The following is a 20,809-nucleotide window of genomic DNA, read 5'->3' as shown; positions in this document are numbered from 1 at the left end:
ACAACACTCTAAAATAACATGCTCTATTGTTTCAGACTTCTCACAATAATCACACTTTCCAGATGCAAGATTCAGAGAGATACCTTTACTTTCTTTCAAATTTCTTTCTCTGAATCTTGCATCTGGTCCCATAGAAATGAATACTATTTTCTTTGACTCCCCCTAGTGGTCTGGAGCACTTCCGTTTTCAACACTTTTTATTTGCTGCATTTCATTCGGGGGTGTTTGCGTCTCACTTTTTATTTGCTGCATTTCATTCGGGGGTGTTTGCGTCTCACTTTTTATTTGCTGCATTTCATTCGGGGGTGTTTGCGTCTCTCTTTTTATTTGCTGCATTTCATTCGGGGGTGTTTGCGTCTCTCTTTTTATTTGCTGCATTTCATTCGGGGGTGTCTTCTTTTTTGTTTGCACGTTTTCTCTTTTGCTGCGCATTTGCACCTGTCGGCCACCGTAAAAGAGCACACACAGATGAAACCAGATATTGAGGAGTTGCATAAAAAGTAAAAGACTATTTTTCCTTTGTTTTGCCTTTGGTCTGGGGTTGATACAGATGTTTCGTAGGCTAATCTCTGGGACATAAAATGGTTGGAGATTTAAATGGCGTTTATGGTTACATGTAATTATTGGAAGACGTCATACCTGGAGTCAGTTCTGTTCCTAATACTCTGGCTTATTTCTTTTTTAATTTCCCTTTGTTCAGACACAAGGAAGCAGTGTTTTTGTTTGGGTACTGTTTAAAGGCACAGTAATGTTACTGTATGAAACTTGTGAATTTGGAAAAAAATATGTAAATATTAGGTGCCAATTGTTCGTACATATAAACTTGCAATAACAGTCCACAGCTGATTAGAGATTAGCAGAATCAAACACCACTTTGTAAAACCTTTCCACACATGTAGGTATAATGATCAAAGTGTTATTAACATAAGGGTTTATGTTTTCAGGTTTTCCCACGAAGCAGTGATGAGGAAAAGAGACAGTGATGGATGTATGGAAGAGATCAAGAGAAACCGGTTTGTCATTAGCTGCAGGACAGAACCTTGGTGGACAAAGGATTGCAGTTTCAAGCTCTTTAACTGGCCCCAGGACTTTTCCATAAACATGATGAGACTCGTTTGTTGGTTTGGATTGTAACTTGAAGGACTAAGTGCCATGGTTCGAAAATGGAACTGGACAGTAAATTTATAAAGATAATTATCAGTCAGCAGCAGGTAAATCTGAGATACTTTGGTTTGATCAGGCATCATTATGTGTCATAAAGGCCCCAACAGGAACCACATTCAATGGAAATAAGGTGCAATTATAACTCTTCGTAAAAAATGCACAATTAAATAAAGTGTTGCAGTATATGAGCATTTTTTAAGAATGTTTATCTTGGTGATTCTACAAGAAATCTACAGGCATGCCATGGTGAGGACATGGGTTTAAAACATGTTTGTTTACAGGTAGAAATTTAAGTGAAACTGGACAACGTGGCAACATGGGTAAAATAAAGAAGATGAACCAATCAGGATTTTATTGGGCGAATGCAAATTTTGAATTTTCTTGAAAGTTTTGTTTCTATATATAAAAAAACATAAGGCAAACGGTATTGGTTTTGAATCCAACACTGTACGAAGGAATAGCAAACAAATATTAAAATTTATGCAATAAAGGATTCGTAACCTTGGTTGAATTAAAGGAAGTGCATCAAAATACATGCTGTAGCTTAATGCATTTCTGGAGTTCTTTATTTTTACGTGTTAAATTCAACATGAAAAAGCTAGAATATTTCTGTATTTGCCTTGCCAATCATTGATCGGATCCAAACAGAGAGGAAATCAACCAACTCCTCATTTCTAGGAAAATAAATGGTAAATTTCTGGAGAGAAACAAGGATATGAATCATCTAAGAGGCAAACAGACCCAGAGAGGCCTTTGGTAAAAATATCTAGTATGTGGTTACATCTTCTTCACATAACAGTTTTTTTTTACTAAGTGAAAAATAACCATACAAAGTAAAAATGGTTCTGTAACCAAGAACAAGTATTACACAAATGTGGGTCAGAAGAAAATAGTGCCTTATAAACTATTTGAGTGAAAATCGATGAAATCAAAAGACCAGAAGAACAACTGAATTTCCACCTCTGCACATCACAAGCAAGGCTTCACATGTCTAGAGGCCATTGCTTCCAGATTCCTTTTATCAGGACACTTCTTTTCCCTCCATCCTCTGTCTGTTTTCCCACCATCATCATCCCTCTCTGACCATCCCATTTATTTATTATATAGCCAGAAACAAGGAGCCACTCCCTCAGTTTCAAGTCAATAAAGTAGAACCCACTACAGTAGCTTTCTGGCTGGCTTTGAGCCCAGAGAAAAAGATAGATGAAATGATGCAAATGAGCATTGAAGGGAGCTGGAAGGGAAGAGAGAAGAAGGAGGTCATCTCCTGGAAGTGCAGGCGCGATGGATGAGTGGAGGAAAAGTGTAATTGAAGACACACACAGGGTGAATTGGCAAGGACATTTCACTGAGTAGATGGAATACGGTGGCAGACGTCCGGCTATGTGTTACTGTCAAGCTGAACCAGAGTGAGGTTCTCATCTTAAAGGGGTGATAAAAGGGAGACAGAATTAAGTACATGGGTGTCTTTGATTACATAGGGAGGACAGAGGTGGAGAAGGAGCTTGCACAAGCGAACAGATGATGGATAGAAAGCTGAGAGCGAGAGGACATCCCACGGGTCCCCTTTCATTTACTTTATGATTTAACAAAAAAAGAAAGAAAACAGAGAGACCGGGTGAAAATGTATGTTCCCAATATCACCATGGAATCATCCCATTCCCACTTCCTTCCTCATAAATCATTTTGTCTGTTATTAAGGACAATGGTTTACATAAATCATGCTAACGGGATGAGTCCTTGGAAGGCTGCCATAATCTTATCACTGGCCTGTGTTGTAATAGCGATTGTCTGTCATTCACAATTGTTCCTGAGCTCATAATGGTGAAGACTTGGTGTGCTATTTAGTGGTGGTGCCACAAAGTTGTTAATGTGGTGGGCAAACCCATCACTGTTGCTTTTCCCAGCGAGGATATAAAATACTGGGAGCTGGGGAAGCACAAACTGTAAGAGGATGCACAAAATTTGTACGTATGTGAATGTGTGTGGGGGTGTGTGTAGGGAATGTTGTCTAACCACAGACACACACAAATTTTCACTTTCCCCCCCACTTCTCGTGTCTCCTGATGGCTCTTTTAATGAAAGCCAATTCCAGACAGCGCGCCACATTACTCCTTTAAATGACCTTATAAACCAGACCCACCATCTCCCTTCTCTAGCAGTGACTTTATTTACAACAGCAGCCGCTGCTGGAACTCGGTTCTCCTTTCCTGCCCCTCCTCCTAACCATATAGCTAAACCACAACATCTATGCGCAATAAACTTTCCACCTTTCCTCTCCGATCTGTTTTTACAGAGCGTCATCACCTGCCTTTAAACATTCAGCTAAAAGGCTTTGCAATGGTCACCCCCCTCCCAAGACCCAGAGGAACTGTAAAGCTTTCAACGCAGCTTTTCATTGGTTGTAAAATCTAAAGACATAAAAGGATCAGCCTTGTTGGAGGGTCATTTTCTCCCCCCCTTTAATTCAAACACTGAGGGAGTCCGTAGTACAGTAGAAAAAGAGAAGGCGGCTTTATCTGCTTTATCATAAGTGAACACCTTTCATTTCTAAACATTAAGCATTTTGCTTTCTTTCTCTAAACTAAGCCTTACGGCAGTAACGCTACAGCTCCTTTTAGTGATACGACGACAAAAATGAGCCATCAATTATTTCCAGTTACCCAAAAAATTAGTTATCATGCAGGGGACAGCAGTGAAGCAGGACTGCCCACTGGTGATAATCAATGCTGGGTTATCTCTAAAGTCAGAACCTGAATCTGGGAACGACATCGAACCCAACTAAATTATTTTACAGTAACATTACAACACCTGCATGATTTGCTAGTTACTCCTGCAGCAATATTTTAATCACTCTTCTAAAATATAGAACCTGCAAAAAGTTGGCCCGCAATTATGTTAATGATTTCATTTCACATACAGATTTTTTCATGTATTTTTTTGAACAAAATGACATGCATTTAGTTTTTGGATTCCAAGTCTAGCCAGCTTCATAAATTATAAAAGTACTTGTTTTTCTTTCTAAAATTTTGTGCATTTTGCATTTATTTAGACAACTCAATAATCATCAAAACACACAAGAAACTGCAAAGGATACCCAGTTTTACACACTTCTGGTAGGAGAAGTGGAAGCTTCATATTTCCAGTTAGATCCTTCTCTCAGTCTGCAGTTTCACAATCTTCCAAGAACAAAATGTTTGCAACACATCCCAAAACTTTTAATGGATCATGAAAATGTATCTCAGGATGGGACAAAACTTTGGTGACATATGGCAAAAGTTAGTATTTTCCTTTTGGAGGGTATAAAACAATCTGCAACAAAAAGATTTATGAAATATATATCATCAGAAGTGCCAAAATATTTTCTTCCAAACTATCAGAAGGTTATATTTGAAAGCTGTGCATGTGAGACCGTGATTTCAGAATTTGTGAGAAGCCTCCAATTTTCCGCTCTCTAAATTTCAGCTTTAAAGGACTTTTCTGGGAGATTTTGAAGTTTCAAACTTGGAAAATCTCTTTTGAGTAACTGTGAAACACATAATTATGTGCCGTTCTTCAACTAAATAACCAGTGCAAATGGATAAACACATTTGTTTCTCGTAACCCTGATGAACTCATGTTTCAAGCGTCAGCCAGTGAGATGGTACTAGGAAAAACTTTGTATTTACTGAGCTGGCACTTTTTCGAAAATGTCTGAGAGTCATTGCTTTAAAGCCTCGGCTTGTGGGGCAAAAAGAGGGCAAGCATAACGACAAGCATCATCATTGCTTCTCAGTGGCCTCTATTCTGTGAAGCTACATTAACCACACATTTATTATTTCAATAACCATCAATCAGTTTATAACTTCTCCTGGATTAATTCAAGCAGACAGTAAAAAGAAATCAATTTCTTTCCATATAGCCACTAAATGCCCCAGGATGACAGAGGAGCTGAGATCACACCGTTTCCTTGGCTGCAAACGTAGCGCCAATGGGAGCTGTGGTTCTTTATGCTTTGACATTAGTGCTTCTTGCCAACAGCGGTTCATTACAACTAAGCGGAGGTACATTCACCCAGCTACCCCTGAGGTGTGGTATGAAAAAACATGGCTGAACACAAGGTAGCCCTGTTATTAGCAAGACACTTCTACCAGCACCAGACTACCTGCTGAGAGCAAGCGCGCATGTTTGAGCGTATACGTCCAAGCGGGGGGTCATATCGAAGACTGGGTTAGCATGTGTGCAATGAGTGGATTGTAAGGGGCTTAGGAGATCAATGGTAGGCTAGACTGGGCTTGATGTGTTGACTGATTCCAGATACGCTGGGAGGCAAACACAACAGGCAGAATTCGGCCCCAACTGCTCCAAACGGAGAGAGGGCAAAGGTACGGCTACAATGAACCTGTGGGACAAACATGAGAGAAAATAACATGACATTATTGGGTGTGCCACTGAAAATCACCTTCTGTCATGTTGAGCTTGCTGAAAGATTGCTACTACAATCCAACTGTCATTTTCTGCAGGCCTGTTTTATCAAATTAGGCCTTTATGTCTCACAGTGGAACAAAACAGTCTCCTCTGTGATAGCTGTGATATCTGACAACTCCCTTCCTCCAGTATTTGCACCTACCAGCCTTCCTCCTGTCCTTGCTATCTTTATGTGTCTCATATCGCGGCTTGAGCTCAGTTCTTTTCTACGTTTTTCTCTCTATATAATTCATCTCTCTTTATTATCTTGCTCAGTTTTTAACAGCTGCTTTTGTGTCGCTCTCATCTGAAATACTGCTTTGATTACAATTCCAACACAAATAAGAGGCGGATCAAGCAACCCATTTGTTTGAGTGTGTATATCTGAGTGTGCGCAGATTGTGAGTTCAAGGACGAAAAAACATAATTCAGATACCTCAAAAACATTCCAAGAAAACATGTGTATGTAGATTGTATAAATGCATATTGTGCAATCAAAACAAGCACATGACTGGATGCAACTTTAGACTGTGCCTCCTTCTTATTAAAACATTTGGAAAGCATTGAACTCATTCAGAAATTAAGCTGCAGCTATTAATATATAAAATGACACTAAGCAAATATTATGCTCTTTGCCATTTTTGCTTTTATTGTTCAAAGCTAAAATTCTTTGCAATAATAGAGACAACAACAGAGTGGTTACAAAAATTCATCCCTCTTCATCACCATCCTCCTCGCATGGACTTTTCTATTACCTCCTCCAAAGTAAACTAATCTCCAGCTATAGGTCAATATACTCTCAGCCTATGTGCAGCCACTGTTCATTATAATCTGTCTGAGAAAAACTTGGACAAAGACAAAGAATGATATAGGTTTGGGGAAAAAAACTACAGAAAACAAGGAACTAGAATAGAGGGACTGTAAAAAGGGAGGAAATAAGGAAAAAGGTAACTGTGGTCAACTGAGGTATCTAGGCCTAGAGGTCTTCTAATTAAGTGAGAATGCGAGCAGCCGTCTGCTTGGTAAATGACTCTGTCACTTTAGTAAATGGACCTGGTGAGGAGTGAGGAGCCACAAAGCTGGCATTTCCATTAGTACTGCCAGGCGAGCCTCCACGATACACAACAGCTGAGGTAAGCTGAGTAGAAGAAGAATCGAGGAAAGAGTAGGTGGATCCTGCTTTTCCTGATTAACTTTCACAGGCAACTGTAACAGAGACACACCTGATGTGACTGACAGACCGTAGCTTGATGTTTCATGTGTCACTCAAAACCACCATAGCAACCAAAGACAATCAATATTCCTTGAGGAAATCCATCCTGAATTTATGGAATTAACACAAAATTATAAAACAACTATGACATGATCTAATGGCTTTAATTTACAACAGGCTACATGTTTGTCACTTTCCTTCAGGGCAGTGGAAACAGTGGTTTTCAGTTTTTAGCCATTTTTAAGCTATTTCTTTAAAATCTTGAAACGAATTGCTATCAGTCATCAGCCCATCCCTAATAAAAATGCATGGAGAGGATCGCAATGATGCTTCAAGTCTACATAGAAAATTCTGTCCAAATAGGGTAAAATGTACAGGCATGAATAATGCGTGAACCTTCAGCAAACAATCACAAAATAAAAAGAGATATGCAGAAGAACCCTTAAGGACCAACAGATTGTTAGAATTGCCTGAATGAAGAGTGAAGCCTCAAAAGAAGACAGCAAATGATTTGCTGCTGAATTCAATCTTTAACACAGGAGGAAGATTTGCCTGTCTACTTTCTCCTATTTGCTACTTCATAACTGGATCCGACGAGAAGTAGCATGTATGAATCTGAAAGCAAATTTGATCCAAATTCAAAACAAGTCCCCATTTCGCCATGCATGACCAACTGGTAATTGTTCTACCCAGCATGGTGTCTGGTTAAGGCACGAGACTCCAAACTGTGTGCCATTTGGAGCATTTCCACAGGCCATGCCAGCTTTGATTGGCCTTGTTCCACCGCCATCAGTCAGAGCCACATCCTTCCGCACCAATCACTGTCGAGCAACAGGAGGAACAGTGTATGTCCGCTTGATTGTGATTGAGAAGAAAAGCGAGTGGGGGAAAGAGAGACACCATTAACCTCCCTATCCATCTCACCTCCTTGCCTAAGCATATCATTCTGCTCTATCGCATCATCCTCTGGGAGAAGACGGTCGAGTGAAAACAGAAAGATGAGAGAAAGACGGAGCTATCTAGTGGCAGCTGGGCTTCCATTAAGGCCGATAGCATCAAGCAGAAGACAAGTGTCTGAGCATACTTCTCTGACGAGGCGCATAAACACACAAAGCATTTAAAGAAAATGTGAAAAATCACAAGAGAATGATACTTGAAAGGAAAGAAGGGCAGTGAAGGGAAAAGCAGGAAACATAATTAAGAGAATAAGAGGAAGGAAAATGTGAAACGCTTTCCCTTGAGTAAAGACAGAGACTTTCTGAATCTCCTATCATGGTTCTGAAGGAATTATTAGAATACTCATTACATTACAGAGAAGATGAGGCTTGAAAAGGGTAATTTTTGACCAAGACACATGTACATAAGAGTAAATTATTCTTGCTGAATTGTTGCAGAGGGAGATAAGAAATTCTTTAAGCAGTATTTAAAGTGTAGGGGGAGCTGCATTCATATGTTTTTATTTATTTAATTGCTGTCAAATTTAGAAACTCTTGAGCTACTTCATTCACATCACACAAGACCATTAGTGCATACTGTAATATAATCTTCATTTCAACTAGAATTGGCAACATTCTGATTCAACAACATGGGTATCAAACCCGATGCTAGCATTTTTTTCTATAAATAGACAACTACTATTTTATTGTGCTGTTTGATGATTATGCTCTCAATTGTTCACACATACACATGACATCAATATTTCTTAAACATTGTAACCGTTAACAGCACAAATGCTCATACAAAGGGACTAAAATCAAGTGATTTTCTAAGCTCTGCAGCTTACTCTAAATATTAACATCTGAAGTTATGTAATTACCAATAAAGAAAATATTAATTCAGCTGAAGGTATCTTAAAATTACATAAATATAGCTGACAGTTCATCTGATTTGTTTATGTTTTAACTCTAACCCTACAATCAAAAGCATCAAACCAAAACATTTTGAAGGTAAACATTTCAGTATACTCATATTTGAAATCAACTCTCTAAGACATTAAAAATGTATTTATCCCCACTTTTCCCTACAAGAAATTACAGCCATGACAAAAGCAGCATGAGAACATATTTTTTGCCTGAATCATACAATGGTCGTGTGAAACTTTAAAAAACTATCAGCTGAAAGTAACGCGTGTCTTTCCTGGGGTGCTCGAATTTGTCTAAAAATACAGGTAAAAGTACTCAGATAGTTGTTGGAAGTTTTTTCTTCATAAAATGCACCAGTGTGTGAATGAGGCCACCGACACACAGCGCGCAGCAGTGCATGACGAGCCATATTGTTAATCATACGCTGTGAGAGCTCATTCCTGTGCTGAGAAAAGGTGCTCTAATAGTTTGAACTCTTGTAATTGAGTGCCATATACCTACATGACTATACCCCTCCACCATTTCACCCCGGCCCCTCCCTCCCAGTGACTGTACTCCTGTGTCCGCCTCGCTGCACCAGGTCTATTAACATTTCCATAACAATGACCATCTCCTTGGTTAAAAGTCTGCATGTCTGGAGTGTGGACACATGAGCACTCCCAGAAGCTTTGCAGCAAGTAGACATAAAAGCTAAAAAATCAGAGTGCTTATAAATCTAAATGAAGAGCGGGAATGCCTAATGGGCTTGGGTAATTAATATTAGCAAGAAAAATAATAAATTTAAATAGTCCCTCCTCTTTTATCTTACTCAGCTTCTAACAGTAGCCCATGCTTAAACACTACATTATGTGCTTGTTAACTTCAGGATTTCCTCATTCAACCAGAGTTTGATAAATTGTGGGAAATTCATCTTGAAGCCACTTAGAACTGACTGATTAGCTGTATCTATCCCAGTGAAATGGCAGTCTAGACTGATGCAACCAGCTGCTTATTATGTATGTTGATGTCACCCTGTGCTAATGTGTTTGCTAACGAGATTGGCAGTGAACCAGTAATATGTGGATGTAAACAGATCAACACACACAAACACACACAGAGGACTGGTGTCTGACGAAGGCCTTTGGGGAGGATATTACTTGATGAGGCCATGTTCAGAAACCCAACAACACAAAGAAGACCATTGTTTGGGATTGTAGTGACTCATACCAGTAGCTTGTAAATGGCACGAGAACTGTGTGTGTATAGTATGGGGCTTGAGGCTTCATCCTCTTTTGAAAGAATTTTGTTGAAACATTGTTTGGGGAATTTATTTATCTTTTTTTTTTACGTAATGCATGAAGAAAGAGACAATGCTGTTGGTTGCCACGCAAACAGTCTGCAAACATTTGTGAAAGAGTAACTAAACCCCAAATCAACCCTTTTGTTGCTGCTTAAATTGTTCCTTAAAGGCATCGTCCTTAAGTTTCCTGTGCAAATTGTGCCATTTTCATGTAAACCTGTTTAATTCTGCAATATTTAGCATAACCTTCTTGAGTTAAATGGTGACTAATGCGGTTGAATTTTCCTATTGGTTAAAATGCCTTTCCTTTATATGACTTTGGAAGAGCTCGTAAAAAAGTTTAGAATTAATCTCATGTTTCACATACTGCCATACATTTACTGTTGCCTATCCCAAGACCTACTATTGTTTACGGTCTTGGGATAGACCGTAAGCAGAACTTCTTATGGCTGTCTTCTTAGGACTCTGATAGCCAAAACTTGTGCACATGATTATAACTTTGACTTTAAGCTTCACTGCAACTGTCTCTCTGAATTGCTTGCTGTGTTGCTGGTTATTCGTGATGCCGTTTTTCAACATTGCTCAATAACAGTTGTATTTGTACAGAAATTGAATTGCACACAGTTGTACTGTTTTTACTAATTATGCAACCTCTGGAGGCAACCAGTGCTACTGGATTTTATAAAAGGAAATTCATTAAAGAGGGCCGAATAAAAATACACATCAAATCGTTCATATGTTTATGTGAAGCATTTTGTTCTAGCCACAAAAATATTTTTTAGGTTTGTGTTTCTAAATTAAAATGTAAAACATGTTTTGAGTCTGAAAACATTTTGTGTGTAATATGTTGCGTCATTAACACATGAAGGTTGTCCTTACACACAGTTTTCCACAAGTATATGGGGTCTGTTTCCTGTTTCCAAGTTGCTCTCTTCTGCTCCAAATGCAAGTCGCCTTCCCACACCAAAGATGAATATTCATGCTTCCAGCAATTAGCCAGTGTTGCACACTAAGGCACTACCATATTCAATAGCTGTCTTGAAAGGAACAACGATGTGTGCGGCCATGTGTGGATGACATTGAGGCCGAGCAGAGAGAGAGGGGAAAAAAACTCTGACTGAGGCTTCAAACGCTGTCACAGCTTCCTAACTTTGACTATAAAATGGAAAGGGAAGTGATTTGATGATGAAAAGTCTTGACTGAGCCAAGACACCATGAGATGATTTCTTACGGCGAGAGTTTTGCTCAAGAGATGCTTCAAAAAGTTGGTTTTGACTCAAAGGGTGACATTGCTTTTAGTGAAGCTCGTCGTGCAGATAAAACAACTCCAGCGAAGCAGAAGCACAACAACAACATCACTGCTAACCTGGTGAAAAAAAAAAGAAAAAAAGATTTGCATCCGTTAGAAGATGTGTGCGTGGAACATTTGGAGGTTACTGAATGGATCATTGTTGAAGACGTTTAGATTTCAAAAATGTCAGCAGCAGGTGACTCCGACACAAAGTGAAATCTGCCACGGTGATAAACAATAAGCTTTCCAGTGAAGGACACAGAGCCAGCAGAGTGACTGCAGTCAAAAGTAAGCTGATCTAAATTTCCTGCAATAACACACCATCTCATCAAACACACACACACACAGCGGGGCCGTCTGCTCCTGCTGTCATATCCTCCATTGATAATAACGACAGTGATGAATATAGCGGGGACCGAGTGAGTCATAAATCACTAGGCCTTGCCCCCCCATCTCTAACTCACCGCCTGCGCCTCCATTTGTGTGTGTGTGTACCAGCGTATGTGTATGAGGGGGGGGACTTGTTGTAAGCTACGCATCACTGGATATGTCCACTGACACCTTAATGTGCTTGGCTTGTCTTAGGAACCCCCACAGGCAACCAGTTACACACACACATACGCACACACACAGGGTAAATACATAGGTGTGTGTCTTCTTCCAGAAAAATAAGTAGAAAAACTCTTCCATTCCGTCTTTCCACACCCATATTTCTCTAGAACCGAAGATTTTCAGAGATGCACCCATTTGAAATTTGAGGTCTATTTCTGGTAATCAGTGTTTGCAACGCTTTGATCTTCCAACACCGGTTTTGGTTGGTTACATTTTCTTTTTAAGGCCTATTATGTGAATTGATAAAAAATAAAAAAACATCAGAGAAGCTTGGGACCACAGATGGCATCTTACAGTCAGAGAGGGAAAGCAGTTATTTCCAGTGAATACGCACAGAGTCACTTAGTCACTGGATGACGATGAATCATCTTTGTTGGATAAAATTGAGTACATAAACAAGGAATTTGACTTTGGCTCCACAGTCTAACAGGGTACAGAAAGTGTTTGTCCTTCCTGTTATCTGCTGAAAGTCTTGCTCTCTCACAGACTGAACGAATGGCAAAGATATTTTGGCATGAAATTTGAATTAAAACAGCCTCTGACATCTATGTTCTTCATCTGATTTTATTTCAAATACCTCACTGGTAATAAAAATAGCTAACTGTGAGTCTTCCTCACTCAGTACCAGGGATACAAAAATGCATTTATTGATTAATGAAACGTCAGCTTTTTGAGTCAATCAAGATTGAAAACCATCCGATTCTGGTCAACAAATAGTTTAAAGATACATCTATGACAATTCTACTACTGTTTAAAATTTACAAAGGAAAAAATTGTTAATGTGTGTATGTGCACGTGGTTGTATGGGGGCTGCAGCAATATCAAGAGATCATTAAAAATATGGGAATGGGATCAGTGGAATGCATTTGAGAGGGGAGGGCTCAATTTTGGCTTAGACAGAAACATTAAGAGTGTGTAGGGGTGCGCATGTGTGTGTGTGTAGCAGCTGAAGAGAGGATTTTAAAAAGTAGGGATGGGGGGCATTGGTAGAATAGATGGAGGGCAGAGGATAAAGATGAGGGTAGGATGGAGGGCGAGCGAGGGGAATTGCCCCCTCGAGTCATTAGTGCTGAGGAGGAAAGGGGTGGGGTGTAGCTTGGAGGTCTGGCAATGGTAGAACCCCATTCTGCTTAACCCAAGCCTGCTAACCATTAATGGGGATCAAACACAGCGAGATGAAGAAGTGGGTACGTATGTGACAGATTGAATGTATGGTGTGTGTTTGAGTGGGGAAAAAGGCATGCTGGGTGTTTGGAGGCAGAATGTCCTCGAGTGTGAGAGGCTGTTCTAGAGGGTGTGTGTGTGTGTATGAATAAACCATTTGAGTTTGAGTTTAAATTCCCATTTTGTGTTTGGGTCTATACACAACATTATCTGTCCATGTGGCCCACAGGCTCTCAGCTGCCACAAAGTGTGTTTAATCCCACTGGTGCTTGTATATTAATGCATTAGCAACTGAAGATGCATCAATTAATCTGGCATCCAGGTTAAATGGAGAAAACTGACAAAGATTCTCCTAATGTTAAAATCAACAAAAAGAATTTGACAATTTAACCATCATAATAAAACAACAGATTTGGTCTTCATCTATAAACAGAATAAAGTACCTATTGTCACATGATAGACTTTTAGTTTTACTGTTAAGTGGTAAACGGTTTGTCTGCTGTGTAAAAACAATTTTGTTCTGCTGTATTAAAGCCTGTGTTGTTTCATGTAAGTCATGTGGTCTCTAATATTTCTAATAAAGTTCCCAGTCGTTTGAGCTTATCTTATTTTAAACCAGAAAAGGCTAAAATGGGGGATTTTTAAATATCACAATATGTACACAGCCCGTAGTAATTTTGAGTCTTACAGTAATATGTGCTGTTAGCATTTTGTACTGTGCAAACTTAATGAGGTGAAATGTTTGTGGGAGTCACTAGCAGTTCATGATTCACACAACTATCCAACCAGCAACACGGGAATTTACAGGTTAATTTACATTAACAGACCTCAGTTAAAAATGTTGTCGTAGTATTCTGCTTTTAATCAAAAGTTTAGTCATTACAAGGAGCTGGTTTAGGAAGTTTATTGATTTTTGAGAGTAAACTTGCATTATTATGCCATTACCATTGTATTACTTGAAATGGCCTCAAAATTACAATATTATTTATCGTAATTGGTATTTTTAATCATACCAACTCATGCCTACACATACAGCTTTTACTCCAGTAACAACCAATTTTTCTGTAGACCAAGAAATATCTTCCCATTATGCTGAACCCCACTTTCCTTCCTTTCTCTTCCCTCCATCTCAGCATCCTTCACTCACGGCACTAATGAGACAGAAAAACGAGGGGAGCAGCTGGGCCTGGGGAGCGACAGAGATGCGACATGCTCTCCTCTTCCTCCTCACTTCCCTGCCTCTTCCTCCATCTAGCTCACCATTAAAACAGAACAACCTTCACCAGAGGTGGGGGCTGCTAATGACCACTTGAAAACACACACACACACACCACATGTGACCTGTAACACTCCCTATACATCTCAGTGTGTGAAATTTCTTGATTATAAGCAAACTGTTAGAGGGGTAATGTGTAGCGGGGCTGAATGCGTGCTGCCTTGCAATTAAATCCAGTGGGGATGCACTGTGCAGTGATTGTGCAGTGGGGAGGAAGGTTAAGATATACACAAATAATGGCTAATGGGGGTGAGATCTGCTCTGGACAGCTGGTAATAAGGCTACTTTGGGGGAGCGGATGTTTCAGGCCAATTAAATTGTGAGTGAATGTAAATCACCTGTGGTGGGAAATTTAATGAGGCACACTGTTGATAGCTACATATGTGTGTTTGTGTTTAACACATGTAGGAATTTCAGACACCTACTTCTGGATCGCAGCTGCACAGGGAGAAGCGATGGACGTAACATCTGTAGAGCATTTGCAGCAATAACCTCACCTGTCTGTCAGTCAGAGTGTAGATGTGCTGCAGGTCAGGGCTGAACAGCATGTCTCTCTGTAAAGGACTTCCTCCTTCGCTGACGGTCACCTTCTCGTAGAGCACCGTCGGACGGTTGGAGCTCACAGAGTTCACCAAGATCTATGAGGAAATACACATGAAAACCATTTTAGACGGGAACTGGTAAAAGGTTTTTTACTGGCAATTCCTCAATTTTTTATTTCACAAAGTTTTCAAAAAATACCATCCTTATTTCTTCATTAGAACCCACTGAGATCAGGCAGTGCAGATCCAGATGAAGTGTCATCTGAATCAAACTTACTTGTACGATTCAGCCAGTAACTTTTTCACCTCTGCAATGTGAAATCGCAGTTCTCTCCGCAGTTCTTTCAATATGCATGACAATCGCACTTTGAGAACTGATGTAGCTGAGGACTGCAGTTCTCAAGTAACATACCATATAGGGATCCAGATCCCTATATGACTATTCTTTCTATTGGGAATTTGAAATGTCTTAAGCAGCCCTTTATTCTTAAGCAGTCAAAAGATGGTAAGAGTGGGGATTTCCCACTCAAGTCATTTTTGTATGAGGTCTTGTATACATGTAGCTGGGTCTTTATAAAAACAAATCTCTTCAACATTGTTTGAAAAAAAAAATATTCTGCACACAGTTTTGATTTAAGAACCTGCTGAATTACACCATGGGCAGTGTTTTAAGCATGCCAAGCCCATAGGGGGCAGTACAGGGTAAACCTAAAACCTATGTCAGCCAATCAAAATTCTTCAAAACAACTATGACTTCCTGTTAGGAGTGAAACATGGCACCAGGAGGTTAAATTTGTGTGGACAGACAGTGAGGTCCAACTACTTTTAAATACTGTGTTAGAATATAAAGTTAATGAATAAAACACAAGTAATAAATTGGGAAGTACTTTTTTTTCTTTATAACTCAATGTATTGGAGCAACTGGGCTTGTAAAGAAACAAAGAAAACGTGTCTGAGCAAACAGAAAAATCAGCACCTTTCTGAAAAAGTCATTTTTCCTCCACTGCATTCCTAAACAATAATGGTCAGATATGTAATGCCAGAACATTATTTGTTACTGACTATAATGCACAGACCTCTACATTTCTGGTTTCCCATGTGCACATGCAAACACGTGAAAGAAGAATTCCCAAAACTCCACCTTGGTCTGAGTGTTTATTAATAATCACTTTTAGTGATATTAAATTGAGTTTATAAGTGGATGAAAGGTCAAAACACATAAAAATGTATGTGGTTTCTCAGATATCCGGTTCCGTATGGACTAGGGCTCAGAGTTCCCGACTAAACTCCTTAGTGTAAAATATGAAATTTTATACCAGCCAGATCTCCAGTGAGCCTTTCAGAGCTAACATTTAAAAGGAAAAATTAAATATTTTGACATACATTGTTTGCAAAACTGCATCACAAGCTTTGCAAATAATTTTTGATCAATCTAAAAAAATATTCCAGCTTTCCCCGCAACAATCAAAAACCTCTTTCTAAGTTTCTGTCATAAACCTACAAAGACGAGACCCCCTTTCTGAGCTGCCTTCGGTCATTCATAAACTACTGATCAAAGCTTGCAACATCCCGCTTTAAAATACTCTCTGGCTTGCATTGTAGAACCAAAGAAAGCAGGAAGTGGAGCACTGTAGCATCAATACAGAGCATAAAACAAGAATCATAAATCACCTTTTTTGTGTGTGTGTAAGAATGCACTTATTTGGATGAAAACCTGCCCAGCTAAAGCCGCCGTGTAAACAACCCTAACTACTCAGGAGCAAACATCAGCACGCTCACAAAACAGCCCGTATGGAAACACTCAGATTTTATTTCTTAGCTTCCGCAAATAATTTGCCCAGATTTGGAGCGTAATGGTGCAGATACAAGATAGGAGATTGGCTGGCCGAGATGGCTGTGAGCCAAATCCATCTCAGCAGCAAATGAAAAGTGCAGAGCGACGGGGGTGTGGAGGGGTGGGCTCAGACGAGCGTCGGCTCTCTATTACCGAGCTTTGTAGGCCGGTGCAGCTATCAGCCCTCAGTGACAAGGGAAGGACAGCAGGCGATGAGTTGCTGGAAAATGATCCTGAACACACACGGAGACAAATAGGTTCACATACAGGTAGATGGGAAGAAAAAAAACCGGTAAGATGAAAGCTGACGTACACAGACAGAGACGGATACATATGGTAATGCTGTTTGTGCTTTGATGTGTACATACACGCAGAGACGGGGAGGCGGGGGGGTGGGGGGGGAAATACATGGCTGGGTGCTGAAAACACACACTTTATAATGGAAGAATTTATTTACAATCTCACCAAAAGAAACCAGAGGCAACAATCCCATTATCTCTCTCTCTCTGTCTCTGTGTGAGGGTGTGTGCGTGTGTGTGTTTGTGAAACAGAGCGAGATAGAGAGATAGAGTGAAAGAGCTCATAAGGCTGTGATAAAGCACTGGAGATGAGAGGAAATATGGATGTTATTATCTAGATAATGGGGCCGTAAACAAAGGATACATTTCATTCAGGGATGGCTTGCAAACGCACACCGCTGCACAGTTTATACGTCCACACAAAGAGGCTGATATGCAGAGGGAGGAAAAGAAATGCTTTTGTTCGCCGAGGTCCCTGCATCCTACAAAATATGAGACTTTTCCAGTTCACTGGCTAATGACCAGTCCGAGCCCAGACTGGTTCTGCGCACAGAAAGATGAGATAATATGGAGAATGAAAGGCAGTCTGTCAGCCTTCCTGTTTTCTGTTCGAGTCCATCTGCTTGTTGGTCTGTGCTTTCTATTGGTTTGCAAAATCCCCAAATTACAAACTGATCTCATCATCCAATCTTTGCCTCTGCCCACACCTTGTTCTGCGCCTCTGACACCAAAGACGCAGTTCATCCGCATTACAGACACTTCTCGAGAAAGAATGACGATGAGGGAGACGGGAACACGGGATGGCGAGGGAGCGTGGGTAGGTGACGTGGAAAAAAAAAAAACATAGGTAATAAATCGCTTCAATCAATTTGTCCTACGGGTGCCGCAGCCAAGGCTGGCCGGTGAAACAGGCAGACAACAAAAGAGTGAGGGATGCAAGAAGTGAACAGGCGGGTGGAGGAATGAAAAAGTGGGTGTACCGGACGCATAAAGACGCTAGTATGGTTAAACAAATGTGTGCGCTGGCAAGCTTGGTGGCATCACGCACACATTTGTGTTGGTTTTCATATTCATCTGCGAGCATTATTAGCGTGCAAAAGTCAGCTTGATTTACAAAATGAGGAGGGTATCCCTCCCATCTGTGTGCATGCTGAGCATTGTGAACGCACATAAACCAAGCTGAGAAATCAATTCAACAGTCTGCAGTGACAGGAGAAGGTGCCTTAGTTTCATTGTTTTCTCTGTATTGCTTAGCTCTCCACTAAGTGCTTGATGGATGGCTTCACAGAATGATGCTGTGCTTGTGCTTTCAAGACAAGCTGCAATCCTATTCTCTTGTCAACATGTATAATGTAACATTAACAGACTTTAAACACATTATAGGCATCGCTATAAGTAAAGGGAAAGGAAAACAGGAAGGATAAAGTAGAGAGATTACAGAAAAAAAAACACTGAGTTAACTCACAATGCCTGAAAAAAAAAAAAAACTTCACATTCATTGAAGTGTTTTTTTTTTCTTTACAAACACAAACTTCAATGTTTTATAGTGGGACTTTACATGTTTGAGCTATGCAAAGTTGAGTGCAAAAACAAATGTTTTACCAAAAAAGGTTTGTAAATGTGTAGTAAATCTGTTGTTACACCTCTTTATTCCCATACTCCTAAATAAAATCCAGTGCAATAACCTGAATAAAGAAGTCACCAAATTAGTAAATAAAGTCCGACTTTGTGTAATTTAATCTCTGTATAAATCTAGCAGTTCTGTTTATTAGAAAACATTTGTGAATACAGAGCTTCATGAAGACCAATCACCACAACATACAAGTCTTTGAACATATTACCCAGCACCGTCATACAAAAATTTGAAAGAATGTGGCACAAATCAGAGATGACCATTCATCTAAAGTAAAATAACAGGCAGGGCATGGGGAGCACTAATTAGAAAAGCAGCTAAGAGACCCATGTTAACTCTGGAGAAGCTGGAGAGATCCAGGGTTCAGGTAAGATAACCTGCTAACAAATATTAAACTTCATGACAAAAAGGCAAAAATGAAGGTGCTCAAACATGACACTTAAAGATTAGAAACTCCAAACATAAAATTCTTGTTTATTCCATCTTTGGTAAAAGGGAACAAACAGAGAAAAAGAGGAACATCTTGCTCTCTTGGAGAACCCTGCCCCCATCACACAGAAATCAAAATCTGATACAATGACAAAGGAAAGTTTGTTTAAGGCTAACTTCGGCTACAAAAGTGACCGTTTCCAACTTTCCTCGACATCCCTACGGACTTTATTACCAGACATTCAGAAACCCTGCATAATCCCTGTGAGAGAAAATACGACTGCAAGTAAATAAACTAACAACAAACAATCACCACAATGCAACATTCCTGAATACCACCCATAATCCTCCTCCTACAACATCTAACATTCATTTCTCATCTGTACTATTAGCATTAACATCTCCCCTCTGCCTGCCGATCCACCAAAAAGCCCCCGGTGTTGGGTTTTATCTGTGCCAGGCAGGCCTGGTTAGCTCTGATAGAAATACTGGATAGCTCGCTTGCTGATTGGGACGCCTGGCAATGTGAGGCTGAGAGAGGTGGGTGATAAGACAGTGGCACACCGACAAAAATGACGCCTGTTGTAGCCGTGAGTTAATTTTAGATTTTATAACATGGATGCGTTTTATGGGATGAAAGCGAGAGGGAACGAAGGGAGGAGCTCATACAGGGGAGTGGCTGAGGAAGCCGAGAAGGAGTCCAGCAGAAAATTGTTGCTTTAGGGTGTGAACTGAAAGCAAAGGATGAAACGCATTAAGAGGAGGTAAAGAAAAGGATGGAACGGTCCATCGTAATTAAAATCGAACTGAACAGAGCAATACATTCCAGGTTTTGCCATGTAGATCTGAGAGGTGCAGCAGCACACAATGCACATAACGGACTTGACATTTCACAGCAAAGTGTGAACGTAAATGCGCAGATCTCCACCAGCCTGAACAATATAAAGAACGTACACAGCAGAAACCTGACAATAACTATGTGCGGTCGCGGATAATTGCAACAGGCCTCTGCATTCCTGCCTTTGATGTGACAGGAGGCCCCATAGTAAATGTGCATGTGTTTAAAGAGGGCCCGGTAAAGTGGGGAGTTTAACATGAAGCTCTGCAGAACAAAAGGAAATGAAAGGAGCAGCATTATGGTGATGATGACCAGGAGAGGAACGGCGTTCAACAACGACTGAACTAAAGGATGTGGTCATGAGAAGGTGGAAGGAGTGAAAACAGAGTGATATAGCGAAATGACTTGGATACCTCATCCTGGCACATTAGCAAGGCCTCAGTGTTGTCATTTTTAATCATACAATATGATTTCAAGCTGCAGAAGAACTATAAAATGCCCCTCTAAGGAGGAATTTTAAGCTTAGCATTTAAAATCATTATAGATAAAAAAAGGAACATCTCTTGATAATAAGGCTTTATTCCAAATGTCATCATTATTTCTAAAGCAAGGAGGCATTTCTATCAGGCAAACACAGCCTAGATAATGCTTGCTTCTTGTGAAATTCTCTGATTCCATCTTTTTTTTTTTGCTCGTCTTAGCAGTTTTCTATCTCTAGCAGTGGTATTCGGGTAGAAGACTGGAATCACTCTCGTCTTATCGCATCACAAGCTTGGCGGGATCTGGGTTGTGTGAGAAAAACAGATCTATCAGCTGCTCTTAAACAGCAACAGATGCTATGGAAAACACCCATTTTTCTTGCTAGATATGTGTGTGTCTCAGTTTCAAACAAAGATCCCTGGTTCCTCTGCTCCATATCTGTGTAAA

The 20,809-nt window shown here is 40.1% G+C and overlaps 1 protein-coding gene across 4 annotated transcripts in view; it reads right to left on the bottom strand.

The window, feature by feature from the left end:
• The window catches only part of plxna1 (plexin A1), a 219,682-nt gene that overhangs the window by 112,920 nt on the left and 85,953 nt on the right, over window positions 1–20,809 (bottom strand). For all 4 annotated transcript variants that reach the window (XM_014468382.2, XM_023325775.1, XM_023325773.1 and 1 more), the window contains exon 4: window positions 14,805–14,945. In XM_014468382.2, coding sequence (XP_014323868.1) covers window positions 14,805–14,945 — 141 coding nt within the window. The remainder of the gene's footprint in view (window positions 1–14,804; window positions 14,946–20,809) is intronic.

The sequence above is a fragment of the Xiphophorus maculatus genome, chromosome 20, assembly GCF_002775205.1.
Source record: "Xiphophorus maculatus strain JP 163 A chromosome 20, X_maculatus-5.0-male, whole genome shotgun sequence".
In the NCBI taxonomy this organism is placed as follows: domain Eukaryota; kingdom Metazoa; phylum Chordata; class Actinopteri; order Cyprinodontiformes; family Poeciliidae; genus Xiphophorus; species Xiphophorus maculatus.
Note: the sequence above shows the minus strand (reverse complement) of the source record. Positions and strands in the feature narration are given on the sequence as shown.